This window comes from Streptopelia decaocto (genome assembly GCF_964273445.1).
Source record: "Streptopelia decaocto genome assembly, chromosome: 2".
In the NCBI taxonomy this organism is placed as follows: domain Eukaryota; kingdom Metazoa; phylum Chordata; class Aves; order Columbiformes; family Columbidae; genus Streptopelia; species Streptopelia decaocto.
Window position 1 is genome coordinate 64,293,887 of NC_138655.1, and position 18,102 is coordinate 64,311,988.

Genomic DNA, 18,102 nt, shown 5'->3' on the forward strand with positions numbered 1-18,102 from the left:
ACAGTGGCACAGTTGACATTCATAGAGAAAAGAGAAATTGGCTTTTGATTGGTATTCAATTATATAATTAAGTCCTGTATTGATAACAAAAAAAGTTAGGAAATTTGCTGTTTGCTGAAACAAATAACCAGTGCTAGTTACAAAAGCGACATTCAAGGAAATCATTACTGCTGCATGCCAAACATGTGAATCAAGATTTTTAGAATCATCAGGTTTTTTATCTTTTGGGTGTCTAAACTTCCTCAACAACAAAGGTACAAAACCGATTGTTTTTTAAGATGCTTTATATTTACCACATAGGACTTGACAATTTTTTTTTTTAAATCGCCTAAAAAAATAATAGCAACACCTCTTTAGTGACTGTTTAGATGGGAATGTATCTTAATATATGCCCCTGTAGTTATTTTTCCTGTCCACTCCACTCTCCCCTTCACAGGATGGGCAGTTAAACTGCAAAAAAAGAGTAATGATCATCTAAGTCAAACTTCATTTCTGTTATATCACCTTACATTTTTTCTAGAGAATATTCTCAATATGTGGTGTCTACCCTAATCAAACAATATTCCAGGCCAAACCCAATGATTTTGTCACTATTGGTCACTTTCTTACCATACTATTGGGTACTCAGTGTAAACATAGGGAGATTTTATTACACGTTACCTAATTTTACATTTAAAATAAAATAATAATCACTCCTTAAAGGTGAACATCACACAAGCAATTACAATATTAAAAGCCCTCACCAGCTGCAGGTTCTGAATCTTTACACGTGTTAAGCTGTTATTCCAAGGTCTGTCCATGAAACAAACCCCTCTGGCTCAGTTTGCACTGTAAGAGAAAATCGATTTTATGTAATCCCACACCATTCACCTATCAATCAGTCTTCATGGTCTCAAGCCACATCACAAAAATCCTCAAAAAGGAAACAAATTCCTGAGTTTAACCTTTGGCCTAGAGAAAATATGCTGAGAAATTCACACTTAAGTGAATCCCTGCACATACATAGCCCGACATCACAAATTAAGTCAGTTATTGAAAAACATTATCCCTCCAAACCTATTTTTACTCTTTGTATAGTATTTTGTTTGCAAATATTAAGTATGATTACAAAATATTACTTCAGGTGGAAAATACAGTGAACAGATATGAATTTCCAATGACCTGCTAAGGTCTAGACATCACTTGTCACACTGTACTTGAAAACATTTTATTTCTTCAACTTTTTTTTTTTTTTTAATTATTATTAAACATTCTTACCATAATCAGGAAGTTTTATAGGTGTTTTCACTTGCTCCCCTGAGCCACTTGCTGTTTTAACTGAAAAAAAAATCCAAACAAAACCAGAAGCAGAAATAAAATTCTAAGTAGAGAAACCAATTTGGTATGATAACAAATTAAAAAAACCCCACACCTTTGAGCTTTTGTTGACATGATAAAAAGAATTTATGTTTAGTTTTGAATGTGCTGTGAGCTCCTTTTGGCAAAAAATGGACAAAAAATGCTTAGACCAGACAATAACATAATTAATTTCAGGCAATCCAAGGAAGCAGGCAGAAAGGAAGACTAATCAAACGACCAGTTAGCACACAATATGGGTTCAACCACACATCACAAAATTAAATTATTAAACAGCGGCTTAAATTGTAAGTAATTATGGCTGTAACTTAGTTTATACAGAAAACCCGCAACTAGGGAAAAGACTGACTGATTCACTACAGTACAAGTATCTTTTATTCTGTGATGAACACAGCTTCATTTAGTAAATTTCGGGCCTACTTTAATCAAAATACATCACAGGAATTCAGTTTAAATCCACTGAACTTGAGGTGCTTAAACTGCCAGGCCACACGCTGCCTGCCAGGGTACGTGACACCGCCCATAACCTTGCTGTCTTTTTCAAAAGATCTGCAGCTATCCCCTCCCCCGTCAGATATATTTTTCTATCTACATATGGCATGTGATACAGCTGGAGCTGCAAAACTTTAAGAAAGGTAAGACAATCACATAATGTGATCTGGCACTGAGGAACCCAGAGAGTGAGAAAGACATCTGTATGAGATGAGACTGTGTCTTTGGGAGTGGAATGCAGAGCACGTGAAGGAAGCAAATTGCTATTCCTTGAACAGGGGCTTAATGCACTCACTATAAGAAAACAAAAATAAGATTTCAGAAATTCAGAAAGCTCAGGATTTTACTACATGGAAATACATAAATAAATCAATTGCTAGCGGTGCTTGAAACACCAGCTAAGGGCAAATTTGAATTTTTTCATCTCTTGGATGCTTCTCAACCCTGTTATTCTCCTGTTGCAAGTAATCTCTTACTGAAACATCAGATATTGTGAAGAAGTTGAGCGTATGGCTTACAATAAACCCTATATAGAAGGTGGGAGTCACAAGGCTTCAACCTATACTACTGTACATTTGCTTTGATTGCAGAGATAATCTTCATGAAAACTTTTATTGAGTATTTAAGTTACAAACTTTATTGTGTTGATAACTGATGAAGCTGCCAGATCTTCCCTGCCAATCAGATGTTGCTTAATACTGGCTGCATTACCACCACCTTTCTGAAATGAACTTAAGTAAGAGGTCAGAAGAGTAAAAGAAGTAAAGTGTTAAGAAGATAAGTCTACAAAGACTCTAATAACACTAATGATATTCTGGTCACTAGAACCTGTCAAATTTTTAAGTGATTAACCAATCCTTAAAAAAAAATAGAAATAAATAAAACCACTGTCTACCAATTCACCTCTAAACATTTCAGGGCACCAAATAATTTCAGGGCATCCAGTTCAGCAGCATCCAGCTGCTAAGTATTAAATCACTTAAATTTCCTTTGCAATCCATACGAAAATTCCTGGATTGAGTAGGTACAATACTATGTCTAGCTCGGGCCACAACTTTCCAACCAAATTCTAGGAGCAGCGTCCCATAGAAACCTGTAAGTACATTTTGGTGCATCATGAAACAGAAGTAGGAAAACAATTATGAACAGTTAGACCTTCATTCCTTCTGGAACTAGACCGGTCCATAAAGACCTGTGGAAGGTTTAATAATATATTAAACCAATGAAAAATACTTTGTTTCAGCTAATTAAGATATTTTAATATGCTCTTTTAAAAAAAAACAAATGTAAAGTACATACAGAAAAAAAGTATTTCTACCTGATTTAATGAGCATTGTTTTTTAAAATATATTCTGAATCTTGAAGGTCTGTAAGGTCTTTAATTCTTTAAAGTTTCTCAAAACTTTAATGGAGATGATTTGTATTATTGTGGCTAGTGCTTTTAATAAACTTTGTATACCTCTTGCTCATACTATTGATGGATTTCTGTAGGATTAAATAATTATGTCATTAAAGAACACAAGACAGGTCTTAAAGCACAGGTCTTGAGAAAGTCTTGTTTTTTCATAAGCAGCAACATTGGGGGAGGGAGAAAGGTGCATGTATAGAACACAGTAAAAAGTGAAAAATCTTGCACTTACCAATGCCATGAGCTTTCAGTGCTTTTTCAACCTAAGTTACCAAGTCATCAACCAACAAAGAAGAAAGACAGACACTTAAGATTCAAAAAATGAAATGCAAACATTTTATTATTTATAAAATAAGTTAGATTAACACTAACACCACAGAGCAGCTCAGGTGAGTAGATAATTACATGAAACTTGAAAAAGGCATACATCTTTTTTCCTAGACTCTCTCTGATTTAAGTAATTCCACTTTGCATTTATTAACAGCCATATATTCTCATGTATTGTTTTTACTAATTTAGAATATGAGATAGAAAGTTGTAACAACAGTCTCTGATAGGACTAACATAAAAAACTAAGTTCTATATTATTCCAGTAAATAAAATAGTAAAGCAACAAAACTAGCTAAGTATCTGAAATTGCACATTTTAAAATGACATTAAAAATATATTTTAAACCCGTATTCTATTGCAAAATGAATCTATAAAATCTGGCAAAAGGTGCATTCAAAAACTGATCTTACAGTCTTGTGTTTGAAGCCAAGGAAGTGAGTCTGCAAGTTTAATGCAGAAGCACACCAGATTTTGCAAATCTAGGTTGAAGAGAAGTATTTCTATCATTGCACATAAAACAATTTAAAAAATCATTGATATGATATCAAAACAAATCTGCTATCAAAATATCAGTATATGTAAATTCTACAAAAGTACTATTCCTACAAACTAAAGCAGCTTTTAAAACTTTTCTTTAGGAGGCTCCAAGACCACCCAAATAGAGTAAATGAAAAGGAATCTCCACATCACATAAAAATTCCAGATGTCTCCAGAACCCTGCAGCTACCTCATAGCAGTTTTTTTCATGGATAAGTAAAGACAGATCCCAGATCTTCCTCATGAACTCCTAGGGCTGAACTAGAGACACAGCATAATTGTAACCAGCCAGTGCACCTGTCAAAGATGGTCCAGTTCTCAGCGCTCCATCCAGACCAAGACACTTGCCCTCATCAGTTTGGAACTTGCCTCTCTCACATGCATACGAAGTTTTTCAGTCACAGCCGGTTTATGCCTGGGCAGGTTCAGAACAGGAGCAGATCAGGTTTAAATTCATGTGAATAGACAAAGGTAGTCTAAATATTTTCTCCTCCTCTAAAGAAACAAAGATCCTTAAAAACAATAATAATAACCCTGAGAACCAGATATATTAGGATTTCTTTTTTTTTTTTTTTCTGAACAGGAGCTGCATTTTAATCTTCCACTTTAAAATAATGCCTTTATTTAGAAACAAAATATTATTAAAATAATTCATTTTCATAAGTTGGTTCCTGACACAAATCCAAGTCAAACATGACAAAGACAGCAAAAAAAGTTCAATTCCAGTGCTATTTATCATTATTGCACAGTAGAAAAAATTAAAAAATGAATTTAAAAGTTGGTTTAGTCCAACTTTGTTCTAATAAAATTATTTTGTTTTAGTTCCAATTTTCAGTAAGGAATACTTACATTGCAGTAGAAAGGGTTTACTTGCTTATTTATCTCAGCCTCAGGGCCCATATTGGATCTTTAGATGATAAGAAAACTCTAAGCAAATCGCAAAAAGATTGCAAACTATTATTTTAGCTTCACAAAATCATTCATATTCTTGATCCACCTATTTAAGGGTCATGCGTATTCCAATTTTACTTTGTGCCCCATCTTCACTTACATTCAACCTTTAAATCTCCAGGCGAATGATCACATTTTTAACTTGAGAGCAAAGCACAGCGTGGAAAGGAACAATTCTTCCCCAAGAGTTTAGAATCATAGAATCATTTCAGTTGGAAAAGACCCTCAGGATCATCGAGTCCAACCATTACCTAAGTCTAGCACTAAACCATGTCCCTAAGAACCTCGTTTAAATGACTTTTAAACACCTCCGGGGATGGTGACTCCACCACTTCCATGGTCAGCCTGTTCCAATGCCCGACAACCCTTTCTGTGAAGATTTTTTTCCTAGTATCCAATCTAAACCTCCCCTGGCACAACCTGAGCCATTCCCCTTGTCCTATCACTTGGTACTTGGGAGAAGAGACCAACCTCCTCCATGCTACAACCTCCTTTCAGGTAGTTGCAGGCAGCGCTCAGGTCTCCCCTCAGCCTCCTTTTCTCCAGGCTAAACAGCCCCAGTTCCCTCAGCCGCTCCTCATCAGACTTGTGCTCCAGACCCCTCACCAGCTTCGTTGCCCTTCTCTGAACTCTCTCTAGTATTTCAATGTCCTTCTTATGACGAGGGGCTCAAAGCTGAACACAGGATTCAAGGTGGGACCTCACCAGCGCCGACTATAGTGGAAGCACAAAAGCAGCAGACTACACGCATCTCGAAAACCAAACTAATCCGAACTATTTCAAGCTTCCCGCCTTCTTTCCTGGGCTTGCAATGCACGCATGGGCTGGGACAGACGACATGCAACAGCCACCAGGCGCGCAGAGCCCGGAGTGTGCGCTTATCAACAACACGATGGGGGTTTGTCCCACTCCGGACCGCGGAGGGGTGGGGAGGAGCAAGCTGCAAACCACACACGAACAAAGGCGCCCATAAAGTGAGTCGGCCCCGGGCCGCCCGCCGAGGGACAGTGGTCTTGCCGACACTTCCAGCCCTGCCGGGGAGGGGACGGACACTTGTTCCCGCAAGGAGCCGGGGAAACCGCAGGGCTGCCGCTGGCAGGAACTGCGTCGCGGGGGCCTGGGGGACTGTACGGTGGCGAGGGGCAGCAGCTCCACGTCGGCGGGAGGAGACGGGGCGCGGCGGCGGAACGGCGCGGCATCCAAGGGCCCGCTGCTCGCCCAGCCGCCGCTGGGGGCGCTGGCGCACACGCGTGTGGTTCCGCCGGGTGCTATCGGAGGTAAAGCCCGAGCTGGCGTTTGCTCCCGTTGCACCGGGCCTGGGGCGGGTGGTGCCGGGGGGTTCCCGTCCCGGGCTGGGGGCATGCGGGGCGCTGCGCTAGCGACGGGCGGCCCCGGAGCTCGGCCTGCCCCAGGTGCAGACGGCCCTGCCCACCTCCTTCCCGGCGGCCGCTGGGTGTTCGCTCCCCAGAACAGCCCCCCCTCACACACATACACACCCCGCACCCGGAGTGCTCGGGGTCCCTCGGGACGGCTCCTCCTCGCCGCCCGGGCCTCCCGTGGGGAGAGGACGGTTGCCGCCCCGCCCGTGCTGCGGAGAGGCGGAAATCCAGCGCGGGGTTTGCGGGGAGCTGAAGCAGCGACCTGCCGGCGAGGAGGTGAGGGAGGCAGGCCCGGCCGCCCAGCGCGGGTGCGGGGGGAGGAGAGGAGAGGAGAGGGGAGGGGAGGGAAGGGGAGGGGAAGGCGAGGCAGCCGGCGACGGCTCTCGGCGGCGCTTTGTTACGAGGAGGGAGCCACCAGGGAGCCGCAGGGTGGGCTTGTCCCCGCCGGCCCCGCGGAGCGCGGTCTCCGGGGCGCTGGGTGACAAGCGTGACCGCCCGCCGTTCCTCCCGCCGCGGCAGATGTCCCCGGATCCGCGCCGCAGCCTGTATGCCCGCCCTGGGTGGAGCGGCCGCCTTTTGTCGAGCCGGGACCTGCTCTCTCCTTTCTCGTTCAAGCAGAAGAGGAGCTAGCGAGGAAATTAAAAGCAAGCTCGAGTTGATGTTTGAGAAGTTCGGGTGCGGGAGAGTCTGGTAGGATTCCGGTTTATGCCTGTTTATTGATGAATTTCAGACAATCGTTTGAAATAACAACCTGCGTCCATTACCTTTCTTTGCACAAACTGCTTTGGATGTCCTCCATAGGTAGCGGGATGACCCGCTTAAAATATATCTATGTGTGTGTCTAAATAATGTAATATTATATATTTTTAAATACATTTACGTGCGTATGTATATAAAATTTGCCAGGAGAAATTTAGGCAAAGTACCGTGAATTTTTACTAATAGTCTATTTTGTTCATTTGCTGGATGATCCGTGATAACTATAGATTTGTATTAAAACACCCAAAAGGTGTTTTTTAATCTGTATGCAACACGATTTACATACAAATCTCATTCATATTTGTAATATGCACCTAATAACCTAGAGATTTCAAGTCTCGAGGTAGACAGGGTCAGGCCTGGAAGCTCTGTGAGGAAAACCCAGCATTTGAGGAAGAAGGACACTGTTTGCTGCTGGTTCTGTCATTCAAATGAAATGTAAACCTGTTGTTATGGCCAGTTTGGGTCATTGCATTCCATACCTTTCTTTCACCGTCAAACACTGTATGAAAAGGGCAGGATTGATTTAATTCCAATGCTGCTAATTCATCTGCAATATAAGTTGGATAAATAAATTTGCTCTGTTTTTCAGTCCAATTTTGTCTTTTTTTTTTCAATCCTTAACTATTTCTGTTAGTAATACTTTTGGCATTGGTAAATTAATTTTTTTTTTTTTTTCACATCGTAAGTGACCACAGTTTGCTAGCAAACTATTTTCTTTGTGTTTGGTTAGTGTAACCTTAACATTTGGGTTACCATCATAACCTGCTCTTTGCATTTTTCTTATGCCTAAAAAAAATATTGGGGGGACTGAAAATGCTCATACATACCAATCTGAAGTGATTGATTTTTATTTTATTTTTTTTAAATGGGATTCCTTGCAACTGGTTGGAGTTTGGGTGTATCTTTAGGTGTATGCAAGCAAAATAATACATATATATATATATTTATGAACATGTACACTTTTTCACTTGTGTAATTCTTTTGCAAGATATTCTTCCAGCAGATCACAGCATACCCCTTATAGTCTTTAAAAGAAGAAAACCACACAACATTTCAAAGTAAAAATAAGAAGCTGGGAGATTTTTTTTATTATTATTATTTTAAAGAGATAAAGGTTTGTGTGACACGACAAGCATTTAGGAGACTGATTTGTTTTAAGACAAGTTATGAATTGAGCCATGCCAGGAGAAGATACTTAGGATAAAGTACTTCATTACTGCATGTCTTAGAGCCTGGGCTCCTGTAACAGTGGGAGAAGCCCTCCATTCTTTGTTTCTTTAAATTCACTGTGCAACTGTCCTCATGTGCCTACACATTCCCAAATCAATCCTTTTTACTCTATCAACTATACACAGTAAACTACTTCAATTTCAGCACAGATTGCTACATGCTAAATTATATCCTGGGCATATGTCCTGGAAGGATCTTTTAGCCTCAAAATGGAAATTGTTTGGGCTTGTGAGAGTCCTTTCTCATATTCTGCGGAGGAATCAGTGGGCTGCCAGGACATGATTGATATGCATAAAGCAAAGGAGTTGAATATAAATATATGGTGGTGGTTTACTGCAACTTCTCAGTATTCTAAGTTCTCTGACATCTCAGAGTGCTTTTTGTTCACCTAATTGAAAATGGGCTTTAATATATTGAAGCAAGCAGGCTAAGCGTGTAAGAGCTTGAAAAGAATCTTCAAGAACTCTTATCTTCCATGTAGTAAGTGCATTAAAGTGCTTTCATGAGTTCTTGAGTTCTTTTATGTGTCCTAGATCATAATCCCAGCTTTTTCATGCAAAGGACACAAGCACAGTGCGTATGTGTAGGAAAAAACAGTTGGGAATATGTATGGGGGAAGGGAAGACATATATTGTGTTTTCAAAGTAGGACCTACGTTTCCATTCTTAAGTGTACAGTATTGGGGCTTATAACTGGGGATCTCAGATGCTACCACAGTAAAAATAATAGTAATAAATGATAGAGTGTTAGGAAAGTGATACTTGAAGTTTTGCTGTGGCTCCATCCATGAAAGATGAGCTGTTATTATCCTAGTACGTAGGTTGTTAATAGATATGAAGTCATATTTGGAAATGTTTTAAATATTTACTAATATCAGTTGATCTCTGTCAGTCTGTGTAGCTAAATATTTAGCACCTGAAATCCAGAGGTCTCTGTATCATGGCTTAACTTTTTGAACTTAAGTCTCTGAAGTTCATGAAAATCCATTGGTTTTCTAGTTAAAGGGATTTTCTACACACAAGCATGACATTATTTTTGGTCTGAGACTCTTGCACCTTTTCAAAGCTAGAAATAAGATTTATGTGCATCAGTGGAAGGCAGAATCAGCTATTTCTGATCACCCAGAGGCTCCGATCCTATTTTTTCAGGGTCACAAGCTATTGGACCTTATGACTTGCTGGTGGGGACTGCTTTTCATCCTGTTCCTTGGTGAAATAGAGGCTAAGAAAGGCTGAAGTGTTTAGTCCTAAAAATTTAATTCAGCACCTGTCTAAAGCAGATCAATAGTCTGAAATGGTATAATAAGTACATAAGTGAAATAGATTAGTAGAGTCCATTTCATTATAGGTCTCTTATTTTACATGTTTCAAGAGCTGTTTCAAGGAGCAAAGTTGCTAGTTTTCAGTATCTCTTTGTTAGGATGTCCATTTCTTTTTGGTTTTTGTTTGTTTGTTTTATAATTTATTTTTTGTTTAAGGAACTTCTGAAGCAGATGTTCTCTTCTGTCTATTAGACCTATACATTATAACGATTGGTATGTGACACTTTTAAGTTTGTTTACATATACTTAGCTTGTTCTGTGAGATTATAGGTGTTTAAGAATTCCTGTCACCAACAGCTGGGGTGACTTAAGTTTTCACAGAGAGTAATAAATAACTTGATACAGCGTGATGGGGGAAATGCTGGATCAGGGAACTGTCTTCCTGATGCTCAGCCACCCAGCTCTCTTTCTTCTTCCACCTTTGTCTTTCCTGCAAAATAGACAAGCTGTTCTGCAAGCAGCAGAACTAATAAAGTCAGGTTTCCTATGGATCTTTCCCTTTGTCCCCTAAATCCCATCTGCTGCAAAACCCCTACCTCTCCCATGTCCTTATGACACCAGCATTCAGGAAAAGACAGCAGAATTGTAACTAGCCAAGAGCCACGGTGCTGGCTGCCCAATCCGTACATGCCCAGTGATTGCCCAGTTGAGCAGTGACACGAAGTACAAACGGAGTGTTTGTTGCCTCTTTTTCAGCAGGGGTACAACATATCTACTGCTGCTGACTTAACACATTTAACTTAGACTATTACTTATTTCAGTTCACTTTGTTTCAGTTTTGCTATTCTAGGCTTAGTTCTACTGCTTCCTCTAGTCTTTGACTCTGTTGTTTTGCTGGGTTTTGTCGTATTTCATGGGCTTCTTGAGAAAGCTCCTGTTCGTATGTCAGAGTTGATTTCTTATTTTGGTGTTAGCTTGTTTGATAGCTTTCTTTGTAAATATAAGTAGTTGTCTTAACTGAAAGAGGTGAGGATAAATGTAAGTACTAAGACATTTGGAGGAAAAAATTACAAAGAAGGCACGAAAAGAGTGCTAGTGCAGTGGAATTAAGGAAAAAATATTGAAAAGAGCAAATCTGATGGTGGCATCTATTGCATCTTCCAGAAATATTATGAGGGAAGAAGGAAACAATGGGCAAAATACTAGAAAATTCATTTTGTGAGAGTCCTAGACTGTTAGGAATATGAACCAAGCGTCATATTGTATATGTTTCATCTCTGTTTTATTATTAAAACCAGAAGAAATGTAAGCTGAGACACCATTGCTCCCCCTTTTTCTGCTTAATCATCCAGAAATTTCTGCACAAAATCTAAAAGTAATCTACCCCCCCCCTATTGCGTATGTAAGTCCTAGGCTTGAGAATAGTTGTTAACATGGTGTAAGTGTGTAGAAGTGGCCATATTGGGTGAGTCCAAAACTCTTTTTTTAGCCTGGTCATTGACTTCTGGGAGTGACCAGCAGCATGAGTGCAAAGAAGAGTGCTGCACACACAGAGTCAGCAGTAAAGAGCGAAGAACCTGTACCTTCAGAGTGGTCTCTGTAATTCATATTTTCTTGCAACCTTTGCTTCTTCTCACTATTGTAATACTGGTTAGGATCCTGCTGCCTATTGGATGTCAAGTCAACGAGGCCTGAGCAGGGAGTAGAACCAACCCAACAGAACTCTTTAAAAAGAGAACTTCTAACTATCATTTCTGACACAACTTTCAAATATTGCAGATGGAGGAGAGATATTAGTTATACACAGTCAGCAAGGACAGAAAAGGGTCTTTCGTGTACCAAACAAAACCCAAACCTGCTGGAAGTGGCTTTAGACTTAAACCTGAAGCTGTGAAGGGCTGCGTTTAGGGACTTGCTCCAGAGTTCGGGGCTTTGAAAACTCCCTGGGTGACACAAAGTATGAGGAATAGGAAAGTAGGTTATTAAAAACAAGTGACTAAGTAAATTGAATCCTAAGTATTTTGTATCAAGGCGAATTGTAACAAATTGAAGCTTCTCCTCCTTATGGCATGCTTCTGTAACTGTGTAGCCACTGAAGTCGCAGTAGGAAACAGGATGTAATTTTATTACATCTTACCTGGATGTTCCAATATATGCTGTAGAACTACTCACGAAGTATGAAAATGTGTTAGAATCAGTAGCTATGCTTAGGAGTTATTTGGTGAAACACAGTTCCCTGATACTGTACCCAGTTGTAATTTGTGATTTTCTTTTTTCTTTCATCATTGTTTTCATAGGATTTTTGGCTTCCTGGAGAAACATTAGAAAATGCAAAACGAAATAATAAAGCCTGCTAAATACTTCTCGGAAGTGGAGAAGAGTGTGCTGCTTGCATTAGTTGAAAAATACAAATACGTGCTTGAATGTAAAAAGAGCGATGCAAGAACTATTGCTCTGAAACAACGTACCTGGCAAGCACTAGCTCATGAATATAATTCACAGCCCAGTGTATCACTGCGAGACTTCAAACAGTTAAAGAAATGCTGGGAAAATATCAAGGCACGGACAAAAAAGATAATGGCACATGAAAGGCGGGAGAAGGTAAAAAGAAGTATTAGTCCGCTTATAAATACCCACATCATAGGGAAAGAGAAGATTGCCAGCATAATGCCTGAGCAAATGTACTTTTTGCAGAGCCCACCAGAAGAAGATCCTGAATATCAGCCTGATGCTTCTAGTCAAGGTATAAATGTTGCTGTAATGATGCAAGTGGAATTGTTTTGTATGTGATTTTACCAGTGATTCTCATCCAGCAGTCTAAATCTCTCCACTTAGCTGTGACTGCTGGTTATAGAAAAGTAATTTCAGAGCTATGATATTACAAGACTCCCTATTGTATTTCCTTAGGCCCCCAGGAGTTAAACTGATGTTTTGCTCAATTTTTTTTCATCAGTTTTTGACATATCTGCTACTTTGTGGCAAGCATCACAGCAGCTATCATGCTGGCTTTCCAGAGGACTGTCCCTAGGATAATTTGATCCTTTATAAAATAGTGTTTTGTTGGGAAAAGGTTGTCTGAGCACTTTTAAAAAAAAAAAAAAAAAGCCACCACCAGCAAATTGATACACAATTGCCTGCTGCAAGAGTTCCCTGTAGGTCTTCCCTCCTTTGTTTTCAAGAAGGACTAAAAAGAGTATGTAGAGCCACATTTCACACCACAGTCCATACTGGAGAATGGCCTTTTTGAAAAAGTTGAGCACCACATTCTTCTTTGTTTGACAAGCATACACAGAAGGAGTAATCCAAAACCACAGAGGGAGGGTGGCTACAGCATCTTCTTGCAAATTTTGTAATATCAGGATTGCAAATAGAAGAGTGTCCTTGCTCAAATGACAACAGTAACTACATTGTTAGATAACATTCTTACAATGTCTTGTTCATAATTGTATTCAACATAAGTAGTAATCATGATTCGTAAATAAATGTATTTTGAGACCCTTATTTGCAGCAGTTACTATTTTATTCCATGAGTAGTTTCTCTTATTTCAGTAGAATTGGTAGAACCTTCTCAAAGTTAGAGTAGTGTGATTTTTCCCCAAAAAACATACCACTGCACTTACAGCATATACAGTAGCAATAACGAAGGAATAAACAGTAGTCTTCCTAGTATTCCCTCAGTCTCTTGGTATTAATGTTGTTGCAGCTCTTCACCTGAGACTCAGATCTTTTGTAAAAATATTGGAAGTCACATGTGAATTTGGCTTGAGCAGCTGCATTAAGGTTCAACTCCAGGCTCAGCCACATAAATTTAAGTGTCCGCTTATAAATGTCTGTGTGCTCTTTAGTATTCTGAGCTCCTGTTATAGCCATGGAGGTCTATCAACAGAACTCAAAGTGTTTCAGTTCAGACCATTATGTCTGTCATAATCTGTAACAGAACTGCGTTATGTAGTGGCTTCTGTACTATGGTACAGAAGCAGAAGTTTCAGATCTGTACACCAATAACAGCATTATCACAAGTTCATGTTTCTTGAGGGAGAATAATGGAATGCTATAATACTTTTTCCTCTTATGTTTTGCAGAGTCATTTGTTGTCTCAAATAGAGAACTCTGTGATGAAGAGAAAGAACTGGTACATTTCCCAGTATGTGAAGGTACCTCTCAACCTGAGCCTTCGTGTTCTGATGTCAGAATAGCAGCAGATAAGAACTACAGAAGTAAAGCATCTCAGGAAAGTGCTCTAAAAAAGATGCATGAAGAAGAACATCATCAGCAAATGTCAATTTTGCAACTGCAGTTAATCCAAATGAATGAAGTTCATGTGGCAAAAATACAGCAAATAGAAAGAGAGTGTGAGATGGCTGAAGAGGAACACAGAATAAAAATGGAAGTGCTAAATAAAAAGAAAATGTATTGGGAGAGAAAACTGCAGACCATCACAAAAGAATGGCCTGTATCATCCTTTAACAGGCCCTTTCCTAATTCACCATAGAACATAAAGGGGCAGAGAGTCAGTCTGATTGAGCACATTTATGAGTAACGTGCACTGGAAAGGTTTTCTAATGTGAATGTACAGTGACAGGATCAGTACCTGGCTGATAAGTGAACACACTTTGACTCTTAACATTTAGGGAAACAGACGCAGAGTCCACCAAGGGGAAAACCTTATTGTTCATTTGTAGGTAGTTCTGATTTGTTTAACTTTTAGACATGCACAGTGTTCTAAAATGTGAACAGATTTTTCCCTCTCAAAATACCTGTGAAATTTAAGGTACTCTGGGTATTCTTACATTGGATGTTCTTAAGAGAACTTAACAGCTTTAAACATGAGGTTATAGTATTTATTTTTATTTCTATCTCTTCCAATCTATAATTTCCCAGATGAAGGCATGGCTCTGTGTTGCTCTCTGCTATTGAGACAAAAAGTGATTGACAGGTATTGGTTGGATAGTTATGCTGGGGCTTAGAAAACAAAACAAAACCAAACCAGCTTGTCTGTGGTTAATATAGTTCATAACTTATTCTTCATAGAAGATGTAAAAATGAAGAAAATAGCAAAAGGACCACTGTAGTAACTGTGCCCTTTACTTGTGAAGAACAGTAATACTTTCCAGCTCACTGGCTGATTGAGAGAACAGTTGTGGATTTGGCCTCCGGTTGTTTGAACCTTGACCCTTAAGAAGTTGGAAAGAAAGGGACTTTTTCCTCAAAAGCCACTGTGCTTGTCCTCTCTTTTCCAGGCCCATCTCATATCCAAATAGAATACGAAAATAGGAGGGATGCATGCTGCTGCCAGTGCTATGTGCTGTTCACCTGGAGCCGTTCTAAGGGGAAGAGCTTTTTAATAATTCATAAAGCTCTTAAGATGTCACAAGCCATCCAGTCCATTGGCAAAGTCTCCCTCTTTCCCCCCGTGCAATACTTTATGGCATAGCTGGAGTATTTCAGCCTCTCCTGAGCTGCAAGAAGACTCAGATGCTTCCTCTTTTACCTTCATGTAGGATGGGAAGCAGTTCAAGGGAATCATTCCTGTCTTGGAGCACTGTTATGTTTTGTTCCATCCTGCAGGTTCTGATGGTGTGTTTCTCGCCTTTGCTGTCAGTGAGGGGTAATGGACATGATTTGTAGTAAAGCGTTCACATGAAGGTCCCCACAAAGTTTGGGGACCCAGAATAGTAGATGGTAGGAAAGCACAAAAATAAATAAATAAATAAATAAATAAATAAATAAAAATCCTTCCCCAGGCAATTATTTAGTCTAGTGGCACAAGGCTTAAGAAAATGTGAAATACAGCACTCCATGAAGATTCGTAAGAACTTCTGGAGTGTGAAAACCTGTTTTACAGGAAGGTGTACAACCATCGCTTGTACCAGTGAGAAAAATGAAAAAAACATAAAGTTTCAGGGAAAAACCTGAGTATCCCATTGTTCAATAAAGTATTTTCAGATCATGATTCACGAGGGCACGTCCATACGGTGAGCAACATATTCAAATCAGGGTATGTTACAAAACATACATTCCCAGTTACTCGCCCATCTCTTCCCTGGATGTTCTTTCTGGTAGTGTGAGTTTCTTTCGGTTTTCCTTTGGATTTTTGTTTTCTTTTTTTGTGTGTGTTTCTGTTTCTTGAACTGCTTTCCCTGCTGATAATTCATCTCTGCAAGCACTGCCATTATCAACCACAGTACTCACTGTGGTTAACGCTGTGGTACATACATTCAATGTGCTAACACCAGCAATCACAATGGGGGTGATTTATTGCAACTTATTTTACATGACAGAGAGAAAAAAAATTTGCAGAGCTGCTGCTAGATCAAAAGTAGGCCATGTATGAAATCTGAAGACAGATCTTTTTGACAGCAAACTCAGTTTTCTTACAAATTGGCTGTGTAAAGGAAGCACAGGACTTCCAAAGAAGGATATCTTTAAGGACGCTTTTTTTGTCTGCTGAATGGAAACACTATTGGACAGTAGGACAATGATGTATAATAGAAGTAGAGGCAAAAGAAAGAAGTAAACAGGAGTAAGAACCTTTTTGTTCTGAGGTTGTATTCTGTGGTCCGCAAGATGAGTCAGTTATTTGAGCAGTTATGAAGATTGTTCAGGCACCATCCAGAAAAAAAGGTAGGAAAGACATTTCTCTTAACCAGTGATGGGATTGCTTCCACACTGCTTCTAAGTGAAAGTAATTTGAAACTATGAAATTGAAACCATGTACGTTAAGGTGTCAAAAGGTGACGGATGGAGACAATTTCAGCACTGTGAAGAGAGCAAGAATGGAGAGACAATCCAGTTCTAGATAGCCCTGTGAGAAAGAATTAAATAGCCCAGGGAGAATCTTGTGATATGTGAGACAAGGATAGTTTTGACTCCTGAAAATTATACTATTGCTTGTGAAAGATTTTTTTTTATTTTTATATTAAAAGGTCATTTAAAATATTCATGGTTTTGGACTGCACTAAGTGAGAAATGCCTTGCATTTTGGTATATATACTTGTCCTGAAATGAAAAGTTACAGTTCTTAGGCTGAACAAAGGAGTCTTAATTCAGGTTCTATTTAAAAGAAAGAAAGTTGCAGGTGAAAAATTAGAAAAAGCCAGGATGAAGATGTGAAAGAAAGAATGATCAGTAGAGGAAGAATGGGAATGTCACACCTAACACAAAAGATACAAGATGCTTTTGTGATACAGGTAATAGATGCCTTACTGGTGACACAGGCTGTTGCTTTCCCATCTATCGCTGACGGTTGGTTGCTGTAAGGTTGTGTGATAGACACAGAACAACGTAAAAGATCAACAAGATGAAGTAATGTGTCTCCTTGCCAGGCTTTGACTTCTCCAGCTAACGGCTTTATGGAGTTTAAATTACTTGAGAAATGTGGAAATCTTTTTAATTATTTATTCTGCTGATATGGTTTAGCTTTTCTTTTTTTTGACGTTTCTATTTAATATAGGCATCTCAAGCAGTATGTCCATTTCTTCCTCTCCCTGTCTTCTAGCTTACATCATTCAGATACTTTCACATAATTGTGTTTTCCTGTTAATCATTTGGCCGAGCTACGTAGGTTATTTTCACAAGTTTTTTTTTCATAGATAAAATACAGCAGTATTTTAAGAAGAACAACATACGCACTTTTCTCTGGATTTGTTCTACAAGTTGTTGGCAAGAATGAAATCAAAAGATATTCTGGGTAAAATGATCCCTGCCTCAAAAGAAAAAATACACACTAGCCATGTTGTGGCCATTGTTCTCAGCCTCTATGTTCTTATGTTCTATGACCTTCTAGCTAAAATGTGGTGAACTCCTTTACACTCACAAAAATGACACTAGCCTGCCTTCAAGTGCTGTCTCTTCTTCAATATCATCAAGTTTGTTATTTGATATAATCTTTATTTATTGTTTTGTTCTTCTCTGTTTCTTCCTTATGTCTGTGTTCCCCTTTAATTTTTCAACCAGCAATATGAGCAGGGAATTCCACCCAGAATTATGTGGTTTGCTCTTTCCTTTCTCTTGCCCAGATTGTCTATTGTCACAACAACTGACCATGAACTAGGTGCTTCTCACAGTCATCATCTTCCCCTTCCACAGAAAGCATGTTTAGTATGCCTTTTCTACACAGCTGCCCAAGCACTCTGGGTTCTGTGCACAGGCTCGGAACATACCAGAGGTTTTTGAAGAGAGATTAGTGTAGAGAAAGGGCTGTATAGAGAAGAGCACTTTCTTCATTCCAGCTCCCCGTAGTTCTGAGAGGACAGTCTATGGTAACAGGCTGTTCAGGGAAGTGGTGGAGTCATCATCCCTGGAGGTGTTCAAAGGCATTTAGATGAGGTTCTTATGGACATGGTTTAGTGCTAGAGTTAGGTTATGGTTGAACTCTATAATCCTGAGGGTCTCTT

The 18,102-nt window shown here is 39.5% G+C and overlaps 1 protein-coding gene across 5 annotated transcripts; it reads left to right on the forward strand.

Annotated features, from left to right (window-relative positions):
• Positions 1-6,266: 6,266 nt before the first annotated feature.
• Positions 6,267-17,849, forward strand: MSANTD3 (Myb/SANT DNA binding domain containing 3). 5 transcript variants are annotated; one of them, XM_082044892.1, is made up of 4 exons: positions 6,267-6,351; positions 6,973-7,143; positions 12,004-12,449; positions 13,789-17,849. In XM_082044892.1, the coding sequence occupies exons 3-4, from the start codon at positions 12,035-12,037 to the stop codon at positions 14,196-14,198; spliced, it is 825 nt and encodes a 274-aa protein (XP_081901018.1). In that variant the 5' UTR covers positions 6,267-6,351; positions 6,973-7,143; positions 12,004-12,034; the 3' UTR covers positions 14,199-17,849. The 5 variants fall into 5 exon arrangements, with proteins under 5 accessions (XP_081901018.1, XP_081901021.1, XP_081901020.1 ...); XM_082044893.1 differs by lacking the exon at positions 6,267-6,351 and adding an exon at positions 6,719-6,729; XM_082044896.1 differs by lacking the exon at positions 6,267-6,351 and having other exon boundaries at positions 6,826-7,143; positions 12,004-12,307; positions 12,401-12,449.
• The last annotated feature ends 253 nt before the right edge of the window (positions 17,850-18,102 follow it).

Coding starts and splice junctions, on each gene's coding strand:
- MSANTD3 (XM_082044892.1), top strand. CDS start 12,035: ATGCAAAACGAAATAATAAAGCCTGCTAAATACTTCTCGGAAGTGGAG. Junction 12,450..13,788: donor GCCTGATGCTTCTAGTCAAG/GTATAAATGTTG, acceptor TATGTTTTGCAG/AGTCATTTGTTGTCTCAAAT.